Source organism: Peromyscus californicus, unplaced genomic scaffold, assembly GCF_007827085.1.
Source record: "Peromyscus californicus insignis strain IS unplaced genomic scaffold, ASM782708v3 Scaffold_6__1_contigs__length_162567912, whole genome shotgun sequence".
NCBI classification, from domain to species: Eukaryota; Metazoa; Chordata; class Mammalia; order Rodentia; family Cricetidae; genus Peromyscus; species Peromyscus californicus.
The window spans coordinates 138,663,841-138,687,055 of record NW_026294584.1 but is presented as its reverse complement, the minus strand read 5'-3'; the positions used below and the strand labels follow the sequence as shown (position 1 = coordinate 138,687,055).

General features: G+C 52.5%; 2 protein-coding genes and 1 non-coding gene across 4 annotated transcripts; all 3 read left to right on the top strand.

Annotated features, from left to right (window-relative positions):
* The first annotated feature begins 199 nt into the window (after positions 1 to 199).
* Positions 200 to 261, top strand: LOC128100204 (U7 small nuclear RNA). Its single transcript, XR_008214718.1, has one exon. It is a non-coding gene; the product is annotated as a U7 small nuclear RNA (small nuclear RNA).
* CUNH12orf57 (chromosome unknown C12orf57 homolog) lies at positions 227 to 2,087 on the top strand. Its single transcript, XM_052721027.1, has 3 exons — positions 227 to 551; positions 770 to 946; positions 1,857 to 2,087. Exons 1-3 carry the CDS (start codon positions 500 to 502, stop codon positions 2,006 to 2,008), a joined length of 381 nt encoding a protein of 126 aa, XP_052576987.1. The 5' UTR covers positions 227 to 499; the 3' UTR covers positions 2,009 to 2,087.
* Positions 2,088 to 2,191: 104 nt separating this feature from the next.
* Ptpn6 (protein tyrosine phosphatase non-receptor type 6) lies at positions 2,192 to 21,435 on the top strand. Of its 2 annotated transcripts, none has more exons than XM_052721025.1 (16): positions 2,192 to 2,778; positions 8,120 to 8,242; positions 8,493 to 8,687; positions 12,577 to 12,766; positions 12,931 to 13,047; positions 13,149 to 13,262; positions 13,401 to 13,497; positions 13,827 to 13,906; positions 14,077 to 14,226; positions 15,932 to 16,063; positions 16,188 to 16,342; positions 20,070 to 20,137; positions 20,246 to 20,397; positions 20,490 to 20,581; positions 20,927 to 21,069; positions 21,248 to 21,435. In XM_052721025.1, exons 1-15 carry the CDS (start codon positions 2,765 to 2,767, stop codon positions 21,039 to 21,041), a joined length of 1,794 nt encoding a protein of 597 aa, XP_052576985.1. In that variant the 5' UTR covers positions 2,192 to 2,764; the 3' UTR covers positions 21,042 to 21,069; positions 21,248 to 21,435. The 2 variants fall into 2 exon arrangements, with proteins under 2 accessions (XP_052576985.1, XP_052576986.1); XM_052721026.1 differs by lacking the exon at positions 2,192 to 2,778 and adding an exon at positions 7,117 to 8,034.
* The last annotated feature ends 1,780 nt before the right edge of the window (positions 21,436 to 23,215 follow it).

The window sequence follows — 23,215 nt, the reverse complement described above, 5'->3', positions numbered from 1 at the left end:
AGCCCTCTCTCAACCGGCCACAAACTCAAGAAACGACCGGTTTTAGTAGTCCTCTCTAATATTATTTACCGAATTGAGTAATAAAAATGTGCTTTGTGATTCGTATATTAGTAGGGGGAAGGGGAAAGGGCACAGTGATCTCACCCTCACCGAAAGTGGAGTTCGCGTCCTTCCCGGGCTCGCTGCAAAGGAGGCTGGGCAGTGTTACAGCTCTTTTAGAATTTGTCTAGCAGGTTTTCTGGCTTCCGTCGGAAAACCCCTCCCACTCCCTGGTTTATAAGAATAGTGTCTGTCCCGGCCTGGTGGGCGGTGGGGTTTGTTCTCGCTGGGGTCCTGTAGGAAGTGCGTGTGCTAGGTCCACGCTCAGACACTTCCGCCTCGTGCGGGACAGCTTCCTTTCCTCCTGCACTGGCCCGGCAGCCGCGGCAGGAGGCGGCCGGCGCCTGGCTCCTCCGGATCTCTCCAGGCTTTGCACTAGTCAAGTAGCGACTGGCGTCCCATGGCGTCCTCCTCGGCCCAGCCCGCGGCCCTGAGCGCAGAGCAGGCCAAGGGTGAGGAGCCCAGGCTGGGCGTGGGCCGCCTTTAGGGGGAGGGCGCTCTACTACCCGTTCCTTCTCCAAGTGGGGCCCTGGCCCATTCGGGCGAAGGGTTGGGAGGACGAGCTGATCGGGTTACCGACCGCCTCGGTCCACTGATTCCCTGCCTCTTCCCTCCTCTGGGCTTGCCCGCCGTGCTCCGCGGACCGCTCCGGGATGCTTGGGGTTTGCAGTGGTCTTGGCGGAAGTGATCCAAGCGTTCTCGGCCCCAGAGAACGCCGTGCGCATGGACGAGGCTAGAGACAATGCGTGCAACGATATGGGCAAGATGCTGCAGTTCGTGCTGCCAGTGGCCACACAGATCCAGCAGGAGGTTATTAAGGCCTATGGCTTCAGTTGCGACGGGGAAGGTGGGTCCCACATGGGATGGCGATGCGCTGGGGTGGGGGTGGGGCTCATGATCAGCGGCCCCCGAGTCGATCTGTTTCTCGCCACAGGGCGGCAGTCACATCAAACATTGGCACTCAGCGCTCAGGGCCTAGCCTGAGCTCGCTGCCCCCGACCCCCGACCCCCCCCCCCCCCCAACCCAAGGCCTTATGTTAGGCAAGCTCTCCACCACTGAGCTCTGTTTGAGTCAGGGTCTCACCAAGGTGCCCAGGCTGGCCTTGAACCAAAGATCCTCCTTTTTCAGCCTTCTGAGTAGGTGGTATTCAGTAGGTTTGAGTCACCAGGCCTAGCTCTAATCTGAACAGCGGCCTTCTGCACTTCCTGCAAGGCGTTTTAGGTAATAGGTTTGGTGTTGGGGATTGAGCTCTTTCTTCCCAAGGACATGTGTTCATTGATTTGGCCTAGCTAGCCAGGGACTACTTGCAGACCTGGGTTCTCATTCATATTTAGGCTGCTTGAGGTAAAACAGCTAACAGGTTCACCTGAGAGTGAGAAACGTTCTGCCTTAGGGCTTTTTCTTTTGAGACAGTTTCTCTGCGTAGCCCTGGCTGTCCTGGAACTTGCTTTGTAGACCGAGTTGGCCTCGAACTCAGAGATCCACCTGCCACTGCCTTTCAAGTGCTGGGATTATAAGGGTGGGCCACCATGCCTGGGTACTTTAAGGACTCTTTCATACTGTGTCCAGTTGTGCCTAGTGAAAGCTGGGTGGGGGTTGGTTGAAGCCATGCAGGACAGCCGTGTGAACTGTCCTCTTTTGAAGTGGCTGCCTGGTTCAAAGGAGATCAGCTCGTGTCTGGTGTCTCCTACTCTAAGGACCCCTCCCCTGCCTCAGCGCACTGGCCTCCAGCAGGCGTCCTCGCTCCCTCTTTCAGGTGTCCTTAAGTTTGCCCGCCTAGTCAAGTCTTACGAAGCCCAGGATCCTGAGATTGCCAGCCTGTCGGGCAAGCTAAAGGCACTGTTCCTGCCGCCTATGACACTACCGCCCCACGGGCCAGCTTCCGGAAGCAGCGTGGCTGCCTCCTGAGATTTGTTCTTGTCAGTGTGCCACTGCTAGGGAAGAAGACCTTGTGTTCCAGAGAATAATAAATGCGCTTGTGACTAAACCTTGGTGTCATCCATTTGTAGTCCTGGCTACCCCCACTTGTTGCTACCCGACTGCCTCTGGCCTTGCCCTTCCTAGGTCCTTCCTATCCACTTTTCGGGGACCAACCCTGTTCTCTAGAGCCCCTTACTTCCCAGGGGGTGGGAGGCTGAATGGGCCTCTTGGCATCCTGGGAGGTCTGTTCACAAAGGCCGTACTTTCTATGAGCAGAGGGCTTCAAGGCTGTTCCTTGGGCCCTCTGCCTTCCAGTGTCTGAGAGGTACTCTGCTGGGGGCGGTCCCCTGGCTAGGGTTACTTCCTGGTCTTTGCCCCTGCCCGCCCTCCTGCGGCTCTGTCAGTGTGAGCTTCAGGTGGAGCAGCAGGTGGCTCCTCCCCTTCCCAGAGAAGTAGGCCCTGGCAGGCCTGAAGCCTGCTGCACGGCCTCGGGCCTCGGGGGAACTGGATTGTGGTGGGCGGTCTCGGCCAGCCCCGCCCCACCTGTCCTTCCCTCCGGGACCTGCAGGCCAGGGGCTTGTCCTCAAGGTGCCCTAGGTTTGACAGACTGGAGGGAGGAGGAAGCGGCTGAGAACCAGAACACTCTTCCCGAAGGTCTGGTCTGGATCCCTGAACAGCTGTGTGCCACTCGCTTGGCCCCGCCCCCGTCGCCCTTGGCCGGTGACTCCCCCCACTCCTGGGGAGATGCTGTCCCGCGGGTAAGTACCCTGTGCCACCCGTGTGTGTCCTAGACTCCTGTTAGTCCGGGCGGACAGCATCGTTCACACTCTTCAACAAGCATGCTGCCATAAATAGTCTGTTACACCCACCATCACCCCCTGCCCAGGGTCAGCTTCCTGTCCCTGTGGACCCTCTCCTTCCCACAAGATTCGGGACTCCCAGGCTCGTTCATATCCCTCTGCCTCCCTTTTCTTCGCCCCAACCCCAGATGTTTATCTTTTCTCATTTTTGACCTCTGGCCTGTAGTCCTCTGCTTCGGCCTCCTGTCTGGGACCTGTCCCCACTGGGTAGTACACACTACCTCAGACATGACAGTCTGAAGGCACATTGGAGAAAGCTCTCCCACTCCTAGGCAGGCTCCGCCTTACTTCTGAACCTTGGTTCTGTCGTGTCTCTTCGCTGCCCCCCAAAGAGAGCAAACTTAGATAGATGAATGGTGAGCATCCATGGCGGGCAGGTACCGCTTCTGTTGGTGTATGAGCCTGTATGAGGCAGATGTGATCTGTTTAGAGAGCTGGCATTCCAGCCAGAGATGACAGAGTGAATAAATAACAATAATAAAAATAACCAGGATTGTTTCAGATAGTTGAAGTGTTAACACCCAGGAAAAGAAACAGTGTAAGGTGCAGGTGATGTATCCTGGAGACATAACTGGCTGAAGGCATCAGGGAGGGCTTCCTGATGAGGTGCCACTTGATGAGATAGAGGCAGCCATACTGTGATTGGCAGAAATAGCAAGTGCAGAGCCAGAATAGGAAGTGTCCACTCCTGAGGGAACCCGTGGGCAGCCTAGACTTGGGTGGGATTTGGATAGCGCAAGTGAAAACCCACTCGGAGAGTGCTGGTGACTTTGTGGATTGTTTGTGCCCGAGTCCTGCTGACTTTTGCTTTTCACACTCGTGTGAGCCTTTCTGTTTGCACTCTTCCTCCAGGGCAAGCCTTGTCACTGCCAGCCCTGAGGGTGGCACTGAGTCTTCCCACCTGGCTTGGCAAGGCATCTCCCAGCACAGAACTTTTTCTTGATTCGTCAGCCTGGACTTGTAAGACCCCTGCCGCTGGGGTCCAGCCCCCCTGAATACTTCGGCTCAGCTGCATTGATTGGCTTCCACTGAGCAACCCAAGCGCATGTTACGCATGCCGCTTCTGTGTCCTGGTCCATCTGCCTGTGGGGATTCCGTGCTCCTTCCACCTCCCAGCATGCTTTAAGGTGGTTGTATCAGTGCTGTGGCGGACACATCTCTGGCCACAGACAGCTTTGGTTTTTTTTCACCTTCCCACTCATGTAAACTTGTGACTCTGGGCAAGTGTCACAATTACTTAAATTGTCTGAGTTTTCGTTTTTGTTTCTAAAATTGGGATAGTAACAAGGCGAGCAGTGCTGTCGTGAAAATGAACAATAATACAATGTCTCAGCCGGGTATAGTGGTGTATGACCACACAAGGAGCTGAGGTAGGAGGAGCTTGAATTTGAGGCTAGCCTGAACCACAGAGTAAGATCCTGTCTAACAGAAATAATAAAAACAGGGAACAGGGTTATGACCAGTGGTAGAATACTTGCCAAGCATAAAAACCTGAGTTTGACCCTTTTCACAATAAGTAAAGAAATGAATAAAATAGTCACCTGCCAGTGTCCATAGGGGATTGATTCCAGGGCGACCAGAAGATGCCAAACTGTACAGATGTATTTGCATGTAAACTACACATGTACTAATGCATATTTTAAATCCTCTCCGAGTATTTACCTAATACAATGTAAATGCTATGCAAATCATTATACTGTATTATTGAGGAAACTATGGCGAGGAAAAAGGTCTGTGCCTGTCTGGTAGAAGCATACTACTTTTTTGTCTATAGTTGGCTGACTCCACAGATGCAAAATTGGAAGACAGAATCCATTGTAAAATGTTAATGCTCTACACAGAGAAACCCTGTCTCGAAAAACCAAAAAAAAAAAAAAAAATGTTAATGCTGATGATGAGGACATGAAACCATACCACTTAGCAGTGAGTTACATAGGTCAGGATGACCACCTGAGGGCCGGCATGTGCCTTCACCCTTGGCCTTTTGTCCCAGGCTTTAGCCTCCTGAATACTGGGGTTCTAGGATAAGCCACCACACCTGGTTGCTTTATTCACTTTTTAGGTCTCAATTTAGGAAATCTTGTTGAGCTCGTTTATGAGGTCGGAATGCCAAGGCTCAGAGATGTCCAGTAGCTATGTAAGATCTCGCTGTGTCTTGACTACAGGGCCTGTCTTCTTGCATCACCATTGATCGTGATGTCTTCTTTCATCCCTTGCTTCCCAGAGGAAGTCCTTTCTCTTCTAGATACCAGGCACTTGCGTTTAGGACTGTCAGCCTCCTTAAAACAAAGACAAAATCCCTACATCCTAGGTGGTCAAAGGCTCAAATGGGATGATTGTGTATGTTGTCCTAATGCTCTTCCAACTCCAGGGCCCTGGGCCTTGCTTCTTGGGGGATTACGATTATCTTCCTGCCAGAGAATAGCAGGGGTGATCCATATTATTGGAGTGTCTTGTTTTCTGGCTTGACATTCTTTAGATATACTTAAAGGGTCAGGAGTATTAGGTGACTAGTAAGCTCCTTCACACCAAGTGGGCTTAACTCTGGAATGAAAAGTCCTAGACCTGGTTGCAGTTGGTGTGGTGCTAAGCAGGTACCTGGAACTTCCTGTGTCCTTGTGTTGGGGATCTGCCCCCAGCAAGGTATGTATATGGATGGACACAGATGATGTGGTGCATATAAGTTGTGTTTCTATACAAGGTCTGCTTGCATATGTCTGTGTAATGCTTACTCATCTGCATGCAGGGGCAGACCAGGAAGCATACATGTAACCATGTCTGTGTACGTGTACTCATGAGTTTTCTCACTGGATACTTCTCTGGGTTGGACTCTGATGGTTAGGATGGGATGGTTCCCTGTGCTGGAACCAACTTTGTATGTGGTCTTCCTGACCCTGGGGGTGAGCTGAGTCCATGGTGGTTCCAGATCTTTCATAGTGTAAATTCCCAATTCTATTAGCAAGAAGAAAAGGGGAGGGGAGAGGTAGGTTAGGAGATACTTCATGTTCCCAAGAATGATAAAAGACTTGCCGTAAAGGGTGATTTTTTTTTTTTTCTAAACAGGGTCTTGCTATATAGCCCTGGCTGGCCTCAAGTCTTTATGAAGCCCAGGCTGGCTTCAAACTTGTCCTTACCTCTTGACTCTGTCTCCCCAGTGCTGGAATCACAGGTGTGTGCCAGGGCACCTAGCAAGACTGTGGAACCCAGGGCTTCCTACATGCTGAGCAAGCGCTTCACTCAGAGTCGCACCCAGCCCTTGCTGGTTTTCATACTCCTTTGTTTTTCCTATTTTTTGAGATGTAACATATATACTACGAATAAATATTAAGCACACAACTAACTATACACTTATTCATGACTTTACTGGGTCTGGTGCAGAAATGGACCCCAGGGCCTTATGTGTGCCACCACTGAGCTCCACTTCAAGCATCATACAGTTTTGGAAAAAGTGTAAGGGAGCCAGATGTGGTGATGATGCCGATGCTCCCTGCTACTCGAGAGGCTGAGGCAGGAGGATTGCAAATTCAAGGCTACAGAGTGAGTTCCAGATTAGCCTGGGCAACTCAGTGATACCCTGTCTCAAAATAAAAAATAAAAAGAGAACTGGGGTGTAGCTCAGTGATAGAGCATTTGCCTAGCATGTTTGAGGTCCTAGGTTCCATTCCTAGGACTGCAGAAATGTAAAAATGAATCAACGAATAAGAAGAAATGGGCTGGAGGATTTGCCTCAGGGATTGGTTCTTTTTTTTTTTTTTTTTTTAAATAGGGTCTCACAGTATAGCACTGGCTGCCCTGGAACTCACTCTATAGACCAGGCTGGCCTCAAACTCACAGAGATCCGCCTGCCTCTGCCTCCCAAGTACTAAGATTAAAGGTGTGCAGCACCATGCATGGCTAGGGCCTGGGTTCTAATTCCAGTGTGGCAAAAATACCAAAACTAACCAATCAAAACACCACAAACAAATAACTCCCCCTAAAGGATATAAGGGCCTCTGTCCCAGCTCTGTTCTCCAGCAGCCTGTGTTCCGCCTGAAGGAAAACACCAGTAGGAGTTACTTGAATCTTTTGTTGGGTGGATTGTTTTTCCTATGGTCTTGGCTTGGTAATGTTTGCACTTTTTAAAAAAAGTTTATATTGAGAATTACACACACAGGGTATCATAAGCCTTTGAGCTGAGAGCTCCTAAAAGCAACTATCCCTGGGAGCATCTGCCATTGTTGGGACCTTACACACACGCACGCACGCAGGCGCGCACGCGCGCACACACACCTGCTCAGAGTCTACAAGTAGAAAAGGCCCACAATTGACAATGCTGTATGAGGTTGTCTTGTAGGGACTCTCTGCAGTGATAGTATCTCTTCTGGACTAGGAGTCTATTGGCTACTGTTCTTTGGGTCCTGAGGGCTGGCAGGCAGTATTTAAAAATCATTGGTTTTGAAACTAAACTATTTAGGTCTGAATCATGCAATTTACTAAGTGTAAGGCCTGGGGCAGTTCCTCAAACTTCTTAGCCTCAGTTTCCTTGTCTGTAAAGTGGGTTTAAAGATAGTGCCTGTGCAATGAGGCTGTGGTGAGGTGTAGCCCACAGGAGGCATGTAAATGACATTGTAGCAATGAGTCTGGCATGTGGCAACACTCCATTAAATGACAGGGTCAGGGTGCACCATCATTATTAGATTGTGCCAAAGAATGCTGAGTAGAAGCATCTGGTGGAGGAGGAAGAGCCGACCTGGTGACCATGAGCATTCACACGTGTGAATCTTGGCCTGGAGGGCCGGAGGGGCGCACACACGTGTCCTTATCTCTTGAGTCATGAATGTTCAGGGCCATACTCCTCGCCTTTGATGGCAGACTGTGGGAAGTGGGCCCTCCCCCACCCCGCCACCCTTCTGCTTCTCTTCCCTTGCTCTGAAAAGAGAAGTACAAGTGAGTTCCCCCAAGGGGTCGGCCGCGCCCCTTCCTGTCTCCGCCCTCCTGGCTGCCCCAGGCCAGTAGAGTGGTAGCCCCGTAGCAGGACAGCAGGTTGGGGTTGTAGGAGGCTTGGGCTCTGAGAGCCTTGCTTGAGGCTCAGCCCGAGAGTGTTCCACCTGTCCAGACAGGCTGTGCCTTCCACATTCTCAGCAGCCAATTCAGCAAGAGCCCCAGGATGGTGAGGTAAGGGCCTGGGAGCTATGGGAGGTAGGATGGAAGGGTGGCCTGGTGCCCAGGGACATTACTTTACCGCCCTGTGCACCTTCAGGTGGTTTCACCGGGACCTCAGTGGGCCTGATGCGGAGACCCTGCTCAAGGGCCGGGGAGTCCCTGGGAGCTTCCTGGCTCGGCCCAGTCGCAAGAACCAGGGTGACTTCTCCCTCTCAGTCAGGTAGGTGGCTCTCCCGCGATTTGGCAGCTCATTGTGTGGGTCCTGAGCATTCTTGGGTCCCCTGGGTTATGTTGCCACCTCATGCTGTATTGCTCCCCTTGTGTCCCTGCCTGTAGCCCTAGTGTGTCCACATAGCGATCTGTGTCCACCCTATTCCTGTGTGCTTTTGCATTCGGGCCCCTCGGCCTATCCCCTCGCCCACCCTACTTCTGCTCCTATACCTGGAGCCTCACTCCCTGGGGCCTTGCAGGGTGGATGACCAGGTGACCCACATTCGGATCCAGAACTCGGGGGACTTCTATGACCTGTATGGAGGGGAGAAGTTTGCGACATTGACGGAGCTGGTGGAGTATTATACTCAGCAGCAGGGCATCCTTCAGGACCGAGATGGCACCATCATCCACCTCAAGTACCCACTGAACTGCTCGGACCCCACAAGCGAGAGGTGAGGGGCATTGCAGGCTGGTCTTCTCCCTTGAGATAAGTGTAAAGGAGGTGAGCACCCAGCCCAGGTGACCTGCTCACAGTCTGTCCCTCATCCCTGCTCTTCTACCCCTGTTCTAGCTCAGTGCTCTGAGCCCCTTCCCTCTATACCTGGTGACTCCCATAACTACCCATCCCCTGTCCCCCGAGGAAGCAAGAGAAGGCTCTCCTTGCTTCCTACAGGGTTCCTGCTGCCTAGCAACCTAGTCCTGAGAGTGACAGTGAGGCCACTCCTTGTGGCTGGTGTTTCCCATCAGGTTGGCCCCATTGCTAGAAAGCTCTTCCTTCTATGGAACTCAGTTGCCTTCCCCCAGCTCGACACCGTCTGGGCCTCTTAGGTCCCCGTGTTAGTGAGGTCCTGGAGATCCACTGTTATTGCGATGATCGGGACTTTATCTCGGCAACACAGTGAGGGTGGGGCTGCAGAGCTTGGATGAAGCAAGGTCACTGACGTGGTCACAGGTATAGAGGGGACAGAGGGTCCAGGCTCACCTGGCTCCAGGAAACACCCAGGATAGCCCCCACTAGTGCTGCAAAGACATGGCCCCATAACTGGGCTGGCTGTTCTCATGTGGTCGGTCTCCTCACAGCATGGCAAGGAGAAGGCACATAGACAGATGTCCCTCGTTACACTTACATCTTAGTTGTACAGCAGAGTGACTGGCAGCTCCTGTTAAAGGGCAGTGGGATGACTCTAGGGTGTTCTCATGGACTTTTGGGGTCATGCCAACTTGTTCTGGGTTTGTGTATTTACTGTTGAAATGATTCTGAACCTTGCCCTCCCTGTGCCCCCCACTCCAGACTCTCTGCTGGGGCTTGAACCCAGGACCTTGTGCATGCTGAGCGAGTGCTTTGTTAACTGAGCTACTTCCCAACAGGTTTTAGTCTTTTTTGAGATTGGTGCCTACAAATTTAGCTCAATATTTTTGTTCAAGTCACTGATTAAAACTTAGAACTGGAGGCCTAAGGTCTGTGGGTCAGTTGGTAGAGTGCTTGCCTGGCATGCATTAAGCCCTGGGTTTGATTCCCTGCATTGCATAAACCTGGTGTGGTGGCGTATGCCTGCAATCCCAGGCAGAGGCAGGAAGACCAGAAGTTCAAGTTTATCCTCAACTACATAGCAGTTTTGAGGCCAGCCTGGGCTACATGTAACCCTGACTTAAAAACACTAAAACAAAAAAGTGTAGAACTTGAAAGATTGGGGTAAAAGCCCCTGTGGTCCACCTCAGAGATCCCTTTCCAGACAACATGAAGAAGCTGGTCTACATGTCCTTGAAGGCTTTCCTCTTCTGATGGGGTGAACAGAAAGAGAGGGATGCCTCATGCTGTCTCTCCTTCCCCCTCCTACCTGCAACACTCAGGGGGTTTGGGCCTCCCACATTCTCTTTTACCCCGTCTTCCCTTGTTGCTGTCCCAAGCCAGGATCTGCTTTCTAGAGGAGACAGACTAGGGAAGTGTGGCAGAGACAGAGTTGTAGCTGGTGTGTTCACTGTGATGGGGGAGGACGGGTGTCAGGGGAACAGGCCAGAGTGGGGAGAGCTGGTGCACAGGGGGCGGGGGGCGGGGGGGGGAGCATGCAACACTCCATGGATGATACACCTCTGAGAGGGGGCTGTGGATGACTCCAAGAGGCACTTTGGATGGCCAAAAGCTCAGTTTCCTCCCTAACCCTAGGGTGTGTGGAAGCCATGGCCCAGTACTCCTGTGTCTTCCTTTGCCCTGCCTCTTCTGGGAAATTTGCATTTGTCCCCTCAATGGTGAACTCTCTGCCTGTGGTCAGTTCACATTTGCATGGAGACTTCCTCATCCTGTCCCTGAGGGAAGGAGCTGAGCCCCCTCATTGCTTGGGGGCCCTGGCTTGTCTCTGAGGTAGGATGGGGCGGCCCAGGAGGCCTGGGTTGGGGTAGGAGCTTCTGAAGGGCCCTGAGCTATGGTGTCCTCTGGGCAGAGTTGAGAAGGATCAGGGCTGAGCCCGGCTGTCCTTCCCGCCCCATCCTTGCGGTTGGAAAATGCTGCCCCCCTCTGTCCCTGAGCTGAGGAAACCTCACAACCTCACTTCTCACTCTCTCCCCAGAAGGAGTTTTGTGTTTTTTCCATCACGTGGTTTCCTGTGAGGCTAGGCATTGTGGGGCTACAGTTTCCTCCTGGGAAGGGGTGCTTCACGGAAAGGTCCTTAGTTCTGCTTTCTGCCTTGGAGCCCCTCGGAGCCCTCTTGGACCCCTGCTACCCATTCCGTCACTTTATCCTGGCTCCCTGGAACCCCGAAACTACTCTCCTCAGTGGAGTGTGCACCCCACATCCCTGAGGAGTTTTCCGTGGGTCCTGCCTGACTCCCATCTCTTCTAGTACCCACTGCCTTCTGTGGTTTGTGTCCATCTACATTTACTGTCCCTTCTTTACCCCAGTCCAAGTCTGTACTTCACGGGGACACTTCTTTTTGTCTATCCAAATATTCTGGGTATTGCTTGCCTGTTAATTGTAAACCGTCGGAAGAGGCCCTAGGTTTTTGTTAGAACCCTTTCCCTCTCTCTCTCCCTCTCTCTCATCCTTCCTTCCTTCCTTCCTTCCTTCCTTCCTTCCTTCCTTCCTTCCTTCCTTCCTTTCTTCCTTTCTTCTTTCCTTCTTTCTCTCTTTATTTTGGTGCTGGGGATGGAACCCGGGGTCTTACATGTCCCACTGAGCTATAACCTCGGTCTCCGTGGTTTGAGCTCTGTGGAGATGTTTGTTAGCAGTCTAGGGCTAGGAGCAGTGTGCCATGCTTGGCCTCTGTTTCTTTACTGTAAAGCAGGGACAATGGCAATCTCTCAGCTTTTGTTTTGTTTCTTTGTTTATTTATTTTTTTTTTTTACATTTTCTTGTGTGTCTCAGTGTACGTATAAAGATCAGAGGACAACCTGTCAGAGTTGGTTATCTCTATGTGGGGCCTGGGGATCAAACTTGGGTTGTGGGACCTGATAGCAAACATTTTTACCCTCAACCATCTCACACAAAACCTTTTTCTTTCTTTCTTCCTTCCTTCCAACTCCCTCTGTAGACCAGGCTGGCCTCGAACTCACAGAGATCCCCCTGCCTCTGCCTCCCGTGTGCTGGGAGTGTGCCACCACTGCCCGGCTCTGCTCTTTCTTTTTTGAGACACAATCTTACTCTGTAGCTCAGGCTGGCTTGGAACTCACTATGTAGACCAGGCTAGTCTCAGACTTACAGTTATTCTCCTGCCCCTGCCAACCCAGGGCTGGAAGTACAGGCAGGTGTCACCATGCCTGGCTGTTTGTTTTGTTTTTGAGATAGGGTCTTACTCTGTAGCTCAAGCTAGCCTGAAACTTGCCATGTAGAGCAGGCTGGCCTCATTGAGACAGTTCAGCCTCCTGAAGGCTGGGATTATAAATGTGAGCTAGGGCTACACAGAGAAACCCTGTCTCAAAAAAAAAAAAAAAAAAAAAAAAAAAACCAAACAAAATAAAAGTGAGCCATCATAACCCAGCTATTTATTTATACAAGTAGGTGGGTCTTTTTGTTTGTTTGTTTGTTTGTTCTTGAGACAGTGTTTCTCTATGTAGCCCTAGCTGTCCTGGAACTCACTCTGTAGACCAGTCTGGCTTCGGAGATCTGGGGCTTCTGCCTCTCAGTGCTGGGACTAAAGGTGTGTGCCACTACATAGATCACGCTAGCCTCAAATTCACTACTGTTCTCACATCTCCTGAGGAGCTCCAAGCTTGGCTTTTTCCTCTCAGCATTTTTGAGAGATAGTAATGGATCTCAATGCAGTGGTGGATTTGAAAACTTGTAGCTCAGGCCTGGCCAGTGTCAGTGCTCACTCTGGGGCCTGGCCACCGTCTCTTCAATGTACCTAGGTGGTACCATGGTCACATGTCTGGAGGGCAAGCAGAATCACTGCTGCAGGCCAAGGGCGAGCCCTGGACGTTCCTTGTGCGAGAGAGTCTCAGCCAGCCTGGCGATTTCGTGTTGTCCGTGCTCAATGAGCAGCCCAAAGCTGGCCCAGGCTCCCCACTCAAGGTCACGCACATCAAGGTTATGTGTGAGGTAAGTCAGCTGGACCGGGAAGGGGGGGGAGGGAGGGGGGGGAAGGCCTCATGTCAGAACTTCATCGGGAGCTGTTGGGAAGGTCTTCTTGGCTTGGATTTAAGACTGCGAGTGCCAGCAGAGGGACTCAGCCCTGAGGGGTGGCCCGACTTGGTGTCCTTCAGGGTGGACGCTATACTGTGGGTGGCTCGGAGACCTTTGACAGCCTTACAGACCTGGTGGAGCACTTCAAGAAGACAGGGATCGAGGAGGCCTCAGGTGCCTTTGTCTACCTGCGGCAGGTCAGGGGCCAACCTGCTTGTCTCTTCCCTTCCCCTGAGCCATTGCAGATGTGGGCTTCTGAGGTCTCTCAGCCACTGACTTCCTCCCCTCCCCCACCCAGCCTTACTATGCCACTCGGGTAAATGCAGCGGACATCGAGAACCGGGTCTTGGAACTGAACAAGAAGCAGGAGGCAGAAGACACAGCCAAGGCCGGCTTCTGGGAAGAGTTTGAGGTGTGTGCCGGCGACGGTGGGGCTGGGATAGAGGAGGCCACCTTGCCTTCTTTATGTGCCTCTGACATGGCTCTGACCTGTGACCTCTCCACCTGTGGATGTGCCCTGGGGCGGGGGCTCAATTCTCTCACATTTCAGAGTCTGCAAAAGCAGGAGGTAAAAAACTTGCACCAGCGCCTGGAAGGCCAGCGACCGGAGAACAAGAGCAAGAACCGCTACAAGAACATTCTTCCCTGTGAGCACCGCAGCTCTGCCCCCCACTGCCCCCACAGACTCCTACCCCACCCCATTCTTTGCTCAGGGCCACCTCCCCACTGCCCAGCAGAGCTCTCCTCCCCCAGGAAGCCTCTTCACCTTCCAAGAGCCTCCCCACAGCTACCAGGCAATAGTCCCTGCCCTGCCACCCTCCTGCTCACGAAGCCTCTGCCCCACCCCAGACACATTTGTCCCTGCCTGTCGTCCTGTCCTCTGTGAGTCTGTGGCTTTGGAGACAAGAACAGCTGTTAGCTTGGGAAGGGTCTGCCCCGGGGTGTGGCTCTAGCTGTCTCTCTCTACCCTTGCCAGTTGACCACAGCCGAGTCATCCTGCAGGGACGGGACGGTAACATCCCCGGGTCTGACTACATCAATGCTAACTACGTCAAGGTGAGTTGGGTGGCCACGTGGGAACGCACACTGTGTCCTGGGGTCCGTTGGTACAGCGCCTCTGGGAAAAGCTGGAGCTGGTATCTTGGGTGGAGGTGATGGAGGTATGGGCACATCCTGTGCCCAGGGATTCACAGGCCTGGGATGGGTCTCTCTGTGTTCGCATCTAGAACCAGCTGCTAGGTCCAGATGAGAACTCTAAGACCTACATCGCCAGCCAGGGCTGTCTGGAGGCCACAGTTAATGACTTCTGGCAGATGGTCTGGCAGGAGAACACCCGAATCATCGTCATGACCACCCGCGAGGTGGAGAAGGGCCGGGTAGGGCAAAGCCTCACCTCCTTGACCCTACTTTTTCCTCCTCAGCCCTTGTTCACCACCATGCACAAGTAAGATCAGGGGCTTGGGAGGTGGCTCAGAGGGCTAAGTGTGCTTGCTGCCAAGCCTGACATCAGGAGTTCAATCTCTGGGCCCCACATGGTAGAAGGAGAGAACTGACCTCTGCAACTTTTCCTCTGCCTGCCACATGCTTGCTGTGGCACATAGGTACCCATGCATGTACACTCACACAGACACAGAGACACCTCAGTGACAAAGGCCCAGTGCCAGTTGGGAAACTGAGGCCTGAGATAAAGTCTCCGCTATACACTGTGACTCCTGGACACCCAACCCTCCTGAGCTCCAGATACTCTGGGGTGATGATATAGCCCAGTGGCAGAGCATTTGCCCAGTACGGGAACCCTGGATTCGATCCTCAGCACCATAGAAGTCTTTACTGTGTCCTGGCAGATGGTCTGGCAGGAGAACACCCGAAACATTCTTTATACATCTTCCTCACGCCCCCATCTTCTCTGCTCCTCGCCTCTCTCAGTCAGCCCCTCCCCAGCAGGCTCCCCCTTGCTCAGCTCCTTTGTGCAGTGGGCAGTTTTCCTGTCAGAAGCACATGGCATCCGGCTGCTCTCTCTGAAAACCCTTCTGTGGCTCCCAGTTGCTTCTAGGATGAAGGGCTCTCCCTGCAAGCCCTCCAGTCCTCATGTTTCCCTGTCATGCACCTTGCTTCTGCTGGTCTGGCTGTGTCAGGCTTCTGAAGGCACTAGCTCAGTTTTTGCTAGGAGATGACTCTCCTGGACCTCCATGCCTCACAGACTCCGGTTTGGAGTGCTCAGCTACTACTTCCTCTGTGAGGCTACCCTGCATTGCCTCCATAGCCCTGTGGGAGATCGGCTCCTACCCTAGCCCTGCTCCTGAGACATGCTCTGTCTGCCTGTGTCTCCTGTCTGTGTACCACCCTGTGTCCTAGGACATGGACAGTGTCTGAACTGGTCTTCTGGGTCTTTAGTGCTAGGGATGGAACTGCTGGCTTTGTCCATGCTAGGCACATGCGCTCTTGCTGAACTGTGTCCACCGTCTCTGCCTCTTCCTTGAGTTTGAACCACAGCTCCACAGCTCCACAGCTCAGTTTGTACAGCTTCAGTGGCCACTGATTGGATTATAAAGTTAGATGGTTGATCAGCCTGAGGCCGGATCCCAGGTCTGATTCTGAGTGGGCTCATCCATCTTTTAACAAACGTCCAGGTCAGGGATGGGGAGAAGGCTCGGTTTCATGGTAAGCATTTACCATGAAAGCAGGAGGACCGGAGTTCGGGTCCTCAGAAACTCTTGTCCATTCTGTGTGAGCAGAGGGGCTTACCCACAATTCCAGCTTTGGAAGGAGGATACAGGGGATCCCTAGAGCAAGTTGGCTAGCAAGACTTGCTTGCCATATTGGTGAGCTCTGGGTTTGATTGAGACACCCTGCCTCAGTGAATAAGGCGGAAGAGTGATGAGGGATGGCTCCCAGCATCGTTCTTATGCCTCCATATACACCCCCTGCCATGTTTGTACCTACACACACACACACACACACACACACACACACACACACACACACACACGTACAAAATAAATAAGTAAATTCGCTGTGCCTTGGGGCCCAGAAAGGCCCAGCTCCTCCTCTGTGCTTTACCCTTCCCTGCTCTCTTTCCAGAACAAGTGTGTCCCATACTGGCCAGAGGTGTGCACGCAGCGAGCCTATGGGCTTTACTCTGTGACCAACTGTGAAGAGCACGACACAGCAGAATACAAACTCCGCACTTTACAGATCTCCCCACTGGACAATGTGAGTGTCCCCAGCCCCTGCACACCCCAGGAGCCTCTCCTCTGATTGGCTCCCTCGTCGGGGGTGGGTGGGACAAGGACGCGGTGTGGAAGCAGCAGGCACACTGACTCTGTCCTTGGCCTAGGGGGACCTGGTTCGGGAGATATGGCACTACCAGTACCTGAGCTGGCCTGACCATGGGGTCCCCAGTGAACCTGGGGGTGTCCTCAGCTTCCTGGACCAGATCAACCAGCGACAGGAACGTTTGCCGCACGCAGGGCCCATCATTGTGCATTGCAGGTGAGAGGCTTAACAAGGAGGGAGTGTAAAAAAAACCAGCCCTTGGGGGCTACAGCGATGGCTCAGAGGACCCGGTTTGATTCCCAGCACCTACATAGTGACATGTATATAACCTTCTCTAACTCCAGCCCCAGGGGACTCAAGACCCCCTTATAACCTACAAGGGCACTGCATGCATATGGTGCAGACAGACTGCAGGCAAAACACCCACGCACATACAGTTAAAGTAACAGTCGCTGACAAGTGAGCAGTGCTGTCAGCAACACGGATGGGGACTCGCTGAACGCCTTCCCTGACCCCCGGGTTCTTCTGGGCTCCCTCACTGCTCCAGGTCTGTGGGCAGACCTGGTTGTGGGTGGACCTGGCTTGAAGCAGTCTCATTGGTGGCCCTTGGCCTGGTGTGCCTTCCCCAGAGGCCTTGCTAGTGAAGCCACCGAGTCCCTGCTGCCAGATCCAGAGACTGGCTTTGCCACTGGCCTGGTTACCAGCAGTTAGCAGGGCAGACTGGCCTGGTTACCAGCAGTTAGCAGGGCAGACTGGCCGGACGAGGGTCTGGTAGAGTCCGGAAGGGTCCGGATCTGGCCTCTCTGCTTTCTTTCTTAGTCCTACTCAGCCAGCTCCTTTTGCCATTTATGGCTCTGTGGCTAGGGGAGAGGAAGTTGGCAGAGAGGTCAGCGTGGGGATGGAGGTCTTACAAATGAGCCTCCCCAGGTGGCCTTGCCTTGGCTGGTAGGGGACAGCGGGTAAGGGATCTTGCACAGAGGTCACTTGCTGATCACCAGCTGTGTGATCTTGGACAAGTTACTTAACTTCTCTGACTCTTGGGTTTCTCCTCCCACTGCTCATTGCTGGGCCTGATGGCATGAACACCTATAGTCTAGCGTTTGGGAGACTGAGGCAGGAGGATCATGAGTTATAGGCCATATAAGTAAGACCTTCTCTCTTTCTTCCTTCATTCCTCCCCCTCTCTTTCTTTCCTTTCTTCCTTTCTCCCTCCCTCTTTCTCTCTCTCTTTCTTTCTTTCTTTCTTTCTTTCTTTCTTTCTTTCTTTCTTTCTTTCTTTCTTTCTTTCCTTCTTCCTTCTTTCTTTCTTTCTTTCTTTCTTTCTTTCTTTCTTTCTTTCTTTCTTTCTTTCTTTCTTTCTTTCTTTCTTTCCTTCTTCTTTCTTTCTTGACAGGGTTTCTCTGTGTAGCCCTGCCTGTCCTGGAACTCACTTTGTAGACCAGGCTGGCCTCCAACTCACAGGGATCTGCCTGGTCCTGCCTCCCAGGTACTTTGATTGAAGGCATGTGCCACTACACTGGGCGTAAGACCTTGTCTTTAAAAAAATGTTTCTGTGTGTGTGTATATATCTGTGTGTGTGTGTTTCTGTGTATATCTGTGTGTGTCTGTGTGTTTCTGTGTGTGTTTGTGTGTATCTGTGTGTCTGTGTGTGTGTATCTGTGTGTGTGTATGTATGTCTGTGTGTGTCTGTGTATATCTGTGTGTCTGTGTGTGTATGTATATCTGTGTGTCTGTGTGTGTATGTATGTCTGTGTGTTTCTGTGTATATCTGTGTGTCTGTGTGTGTATGTATGTCTGTGTGTTTCTGTGTATATCTGTGTGTCTGTGTGTGTATGTATGTCTGTGTGTTTCTGTGTACATCTGTGTGTCTGTGTGTGTATGTATGTCTGTGTGTTTCTGTGTATATCTGTGTATCTGTGTGTGTGTGTGTATCTGTGTGTGTGTTTCTGGGTGTGTATATATATCTGTGTGTTTCTGTGTGTGTGTGTATCTCTGTGTGTGTGTATATCTGTGTCTGTGTGTATCTGTGTGTCTGTCTGTGTGTTTGTGTATGTCTGTATGTCTTTGTGTTTCTGGGTGTGTATATATATATCTGTGTGTTTCTGTGTGTGTATGTGTGTATCTGTATGTCTCTGTGTGTGTGTGTGTGTATATCTGTGTGTCTGTGTGTGTGTGTATATGTGTGTCTGTGTGTGCACCATTGATGGCTCCTTATGTACGACCTGGGGAAACAGGAACCAGTTTTGTCCTCTTCCTCCTCTGTCCCTGTAACCCCAGGCCTGTGGAAGCTTCAGAATTCCTCTTTCCCCGACTAACAACTGTCCTGCAACTGGGCTGGGGGTACCCTCATACTGTCTTGGGGGCCAAGCTCTGCACTCTACCACCTTGGGGACAGCTCATCCCCAAGAACTACCTCTCTGCTACCCCTCCCCCATGCACACACTTCTTGAAATCCCCATGGCCTTTATTTAGAAATTACAGGAAGGAAGTGGTATGGGGGGGTTATTTTTGACAATCTGGGTTTGAAATTAGACAGCTCAACTTATGGTGCCAGCCGCATGGACTGGGCTGTAGGCAGGTCTGGGGTCTGAATCATCTGCTCAGGGGGGGAAGGCGGGGGGCTGGGGACGGAGGGCATAGGAAAAGGGAGGCATGCTCCTGCACTTTCTCACTGCGTGTGTCCCGGGCCAGCCCTTACCTTTTGCCATGTTGAAAAAAAGAGAAATGAAGTTCCACAGAGAGAAAGGCCAAATGTCACCTCTCTCTCTCTCTCTCTCTCTCTCTCTCTCTCTCTCTGTGTGTGTGTGTGTGTGTGTGTATGTGTGTATGTGTGGTGCTGGGGATGGAGCCCCAGGGCCTTATGCATGCTGAACACATGCTTTACCATTGAGACACACCCTAAGCAAAATGTAACTCTGTGTGTGTGTGTGTGTGTGTGTGTGTGTGTGTGTGTGTGTGTGTGTGTGTTTCACTTTATGTGGCTTGGTGGCCTGGAACTTGCCAGGTAGACCAGGCTGGCCTGGAATTCACAGAGGTCCATTTCTGTCTGTCTCCTGAGTACTGGGACTAACACACCGGGCTCTCCACCTTCTTTTTTGAGATAGGGTCTCTCACTGAACCTGGAGCTCATCCCTTCAGTTAGGATGACTGGCCAGTGAGCTGGCCTAACCTCCTGGGAATGGTTATGTGGCCACTGTCTCTGGCCTTTTGGTGTGCACTGGGGATCTGATATCAGGTTCTCATACTTGCTTGCGTGATAGTTACTGAGCCATCACACCCATCCCAAATGTACGTGTGTGTCTTTCTGTATAGACCAGGCTGGTCTCCTGAGTGCAGGGATTAAAATCATGTGCCACCATGTGCCTGGCTCCAAATATAACTTTTTTCCCCCCCAAGACAGGGTTTCACTGTGTTCTATAGCCCTGGCTGTCCTGGATCGGATCTCACTCTGTAGACCAGGCTGACCTTAAACTCACAGAGATCCACCTGCCTCTTCCTCCCAAGTGCTGGGATTAAAGGCGTGTGCCACCACCGGCCAGCTCAAATGTAACTCTTGAAGGCTGGAATGGGGGGAAACTCAGGTGTCCGAGGAGCAGGCCGGACAATGGCAGGGTGTGGAGTTGTTTCTCCAAGGGATGAGGATAGCCATCACTTGGGAGGAGTGAGGAATGGGAGCAGGAAGTGGGGAACAAGTGCTGGGAAGGAGAGAAATGGTATCTGTACCCCAAAATAGGCACCTGCTTGTGTCCAGCCTGTGACTGGGGCAGAAGGATGGGTGCAGAGGGGGGCATACACCCACTCTGCTGGCCTAATGACCTGTACACATTCCTAACCCTTGTGGCTGGAGCCTTAGGTTCTTCTCGCCTTGCCTAGTGCTGGGGTTAACCCCTGGACTCCCCATTTCCTGGGCTGGGCCTCTGATGGCGGTGCCTTCTCTCTGCAGTGCTGGCATCGGCCGAACAGGCACCATCATCGTCATTGACATGCTCATGGAGAGCATCTCCACCAAGGGTGAGGGAAGACTCCTGGGGAACGGAGTGGTGGGTGCGGAAGAGGGACAAGCAGCCCCTTGGCCTTGGTCTTTGCCTACCCTGAAGTCCCACTGCCACCCTTGTCCAGGGCTAGACTGTGACATTGACATCCAGAAGACCATCCAGATGGTACGGGCACAGCGCTCTGGCATGGTGCAGACGGAGGCACAGTACAAGTTCATTTACGTGGCCATTGCCCAGTTCATTGAGACAACCAAGAAGAAACTGGAGATCATACAAGTGTGTCCGGAGTGGGGCTGACGGGGTGGGGAGAGCGGGCATCACCCAGTCCTGCTGGTACCACCATCCTCCCACCACGCCTTTGCCCACAGTCCCGGAAAGGCCAGGAGTCGGAGTATGGGAATATCACCTACCCTCCTGCTATGAGGAGTGCCCACGCCAAGGCCTCCCGTACCTCCTCCAAGTGAGTGGTCCTGCTTGCCCTCTCCTGCCCAGCCCCAACTGCCCTTTCTGGAGTGGACTAGTGTGGAGGTTGAAGAGGCCCTGGTTCAAGGTCAACCTTCTTAACCTCTGTCCCTAAGTTTTTTCTGAAGTGCCCACTGGGACTGTGTGTGGGCCTGGGCCATGGACCAGCTGTGGACTCATGTGTGAGTGGTCTCTGTCCCCGGGAGCTTCGGGTCTAGTGAATGGACAGTGAGCAGGTTGTTATCGTGCTTCCTGGATTCACTTAGTGAGAGTGAGTCTGGAGAGGCTGCTGCTAGAAATGGGTCTGCAGTCTCCAGATGTCCTCTCGCCACCCCATGCCCAGACACAAGGAGGAGGTGTATGAAAACGTGCACAGCAAGAACAAGAAGGAAGAGAAAGTGAAGAAGCAGCGGTCAGCAGACAAGGAGAAGAGCAAAGGTTCCGTTAAGAGGAAGTGAGCTGGGCTTTCATCTGCAGGCGGCCATGGTGAGGCCCCTTCGGCATGGTCTCTTCTCTCCCTGGCCCAGTTTCCTCTACTCCAGTTCTGACATGCATGGGATGGTCACAGTCTCACTCTACCCTGCCAGGGTGTCCCTAGATCTTCTTGTGTCCCCTCCCCGGGCCCCAGATACCCTCTCACCCACTTCCTCTTTTTAATTTGCAGTATCAGCCTCAATCCCTGCAGAGGCCTCCACTGGACAGATCAAGACCGCTGGCTCACACCAGACCCTAGGACCACCGCCATCCTCTTGTAATTTAAGTGGCTGTGGTCCTCTGAACCTGTACATAGCCCAGCAAGCCCCCAGGCAAAGCCAGACTTCTATTCTTGTAAATAAAGCCCCTGGACCACTGTGTGTTGCCTCCAATTCTGTGTGCCCCATGTATCCAGGGACTCTGGGCAGGATGGGACTGGGATGTCATGTGGGACTGCATAAAAGCTCAACCTTTGGGTCCAATAGACCCGGTTCTGCTGCTTCATCTGACCCAGTTCTGGATGCTGCTTCACACAGCTAGATGCCTGTGGCATTTCTAGGGCTTAGATTGCTCTGTGTTTTCCCTCTCTCATTCTTGCTGGGGATGGAACCAAGTCTCCTATGTGCTTGGCAAGAGCTCGGGCCTTCTTACAGCAGAGGGCGATCCGGACTCGTCTGCCCTCCTTGGCTTCCTAGTGAAGACATTGGGGTAGTGAGTGCCAATAACAATGGCTACTACTACATTGCACACTGGCAACAGGCCCAGGCACTGGTTAAGAGACTATAGGACTCATTAATTTTAGGTACTTTAGTTTTTGTTTTTATTTATTTATTGATTGATTGATTGGTACTGGGGATAAAGCTCAGAGCCTCCTCTCACTAGATCTCAGTCTGGGTACCTTTATTATCCTTATTTTACAGTGGGGAAAACTGAGGCACAGGGAGATCAACTTAACTTGCTCAAGGCTACAGGACTACTGGCCTTGGGAGTCCATGTCCTTATTACCTGCAGACTCAGCAGGCTCCACCCTAGAAAGATTCGCCACACAACCAGCTGTTGATTGCTAGCTCCAACAACTAGGAAGATTTTTAGGAGGGACTGAGCTAGCCTAGCCGCCCCTGATCTGCAGTTCCCAAAGCACATAGGGGTATCCCACAGCTGAGGCCCTCACCCTCCCGGACACTGGAGATCATTTGATTATTTTGTCCCCTTCCTTTCCTTTTGTTTGGAGTTGGGATCTTTATATATAACTTGAATCTCCTGGTCAGTTGAGTGTGCCAGCCATATCTTGGGAAGTGCTGGCTCCCACCAAGGATAGCTCTTCGACCTGACCGTCCCACTGTGTCAAGGGCCCTAGGGTAGTGCTGGGAGCAACTGAGGGTGACAAGTTAGCTTATCTTACTGAGACTTAGGAGATGTCTGGGAGACCAAGGCAGAATTAGTCCACACAAATAATTACAACGGAAAAGTATGGAGAACAAAGAGGAGGGATTGAGCAACATGATAGCTCCCTGGAGCCATGGCCCTCCAGGGGGTGCATGGGTGGGGCCATCACCTGTGAGCCGCAGGGCCCCTCTCCCAGCAACAGAACCACACAGAAGAAAGGTAGGTCCTATTCTTCTCACTGCGCTGGACTAACTCTTCGAGGGCCAACTGAGAAGAGGGCTCTGCTGAAGGGTAGGTTGCAGGCATCATCCCTCAAGAGTGTAGCAAATGTAGGGCTAGAGCAGGTCCCAGCTTTCCTCACTAGGTGGGGGCTGGGCCTTTTGGCCGGGACAGACACTCCAACATCAGGGTAAAACCAAAGATCCGGAGGCGCGCTGCAGAGGCTAGGGGGATCCACAGGTACGGTGGGGCTTCCGTCCTTCCCAGCTCTCAAGGGGTCGTCCAACTCCGGCTTAGCACTGGACAGGGACACAGACCAATGCCTGCCGGGCTGACCCCACACTGACCTCAGGGAGGATCTTCTGACTCGGCCCGAGGGCAGGGTTGGCGGCCTGGGAGGAGAGGGCTTTTAGCCTGGGGAAGGAGCCGCTGGAAGGGGATCCAAAGATGGCCTCTCCCTTGACTCCTTTAGAATCAGGGAAAGACTAGGCAGGAGAAGAAAGGCCGCCAGAAAGGGCGGGAGGCCTGGCAGGGTGGCCAGGCCTCAAGAGGA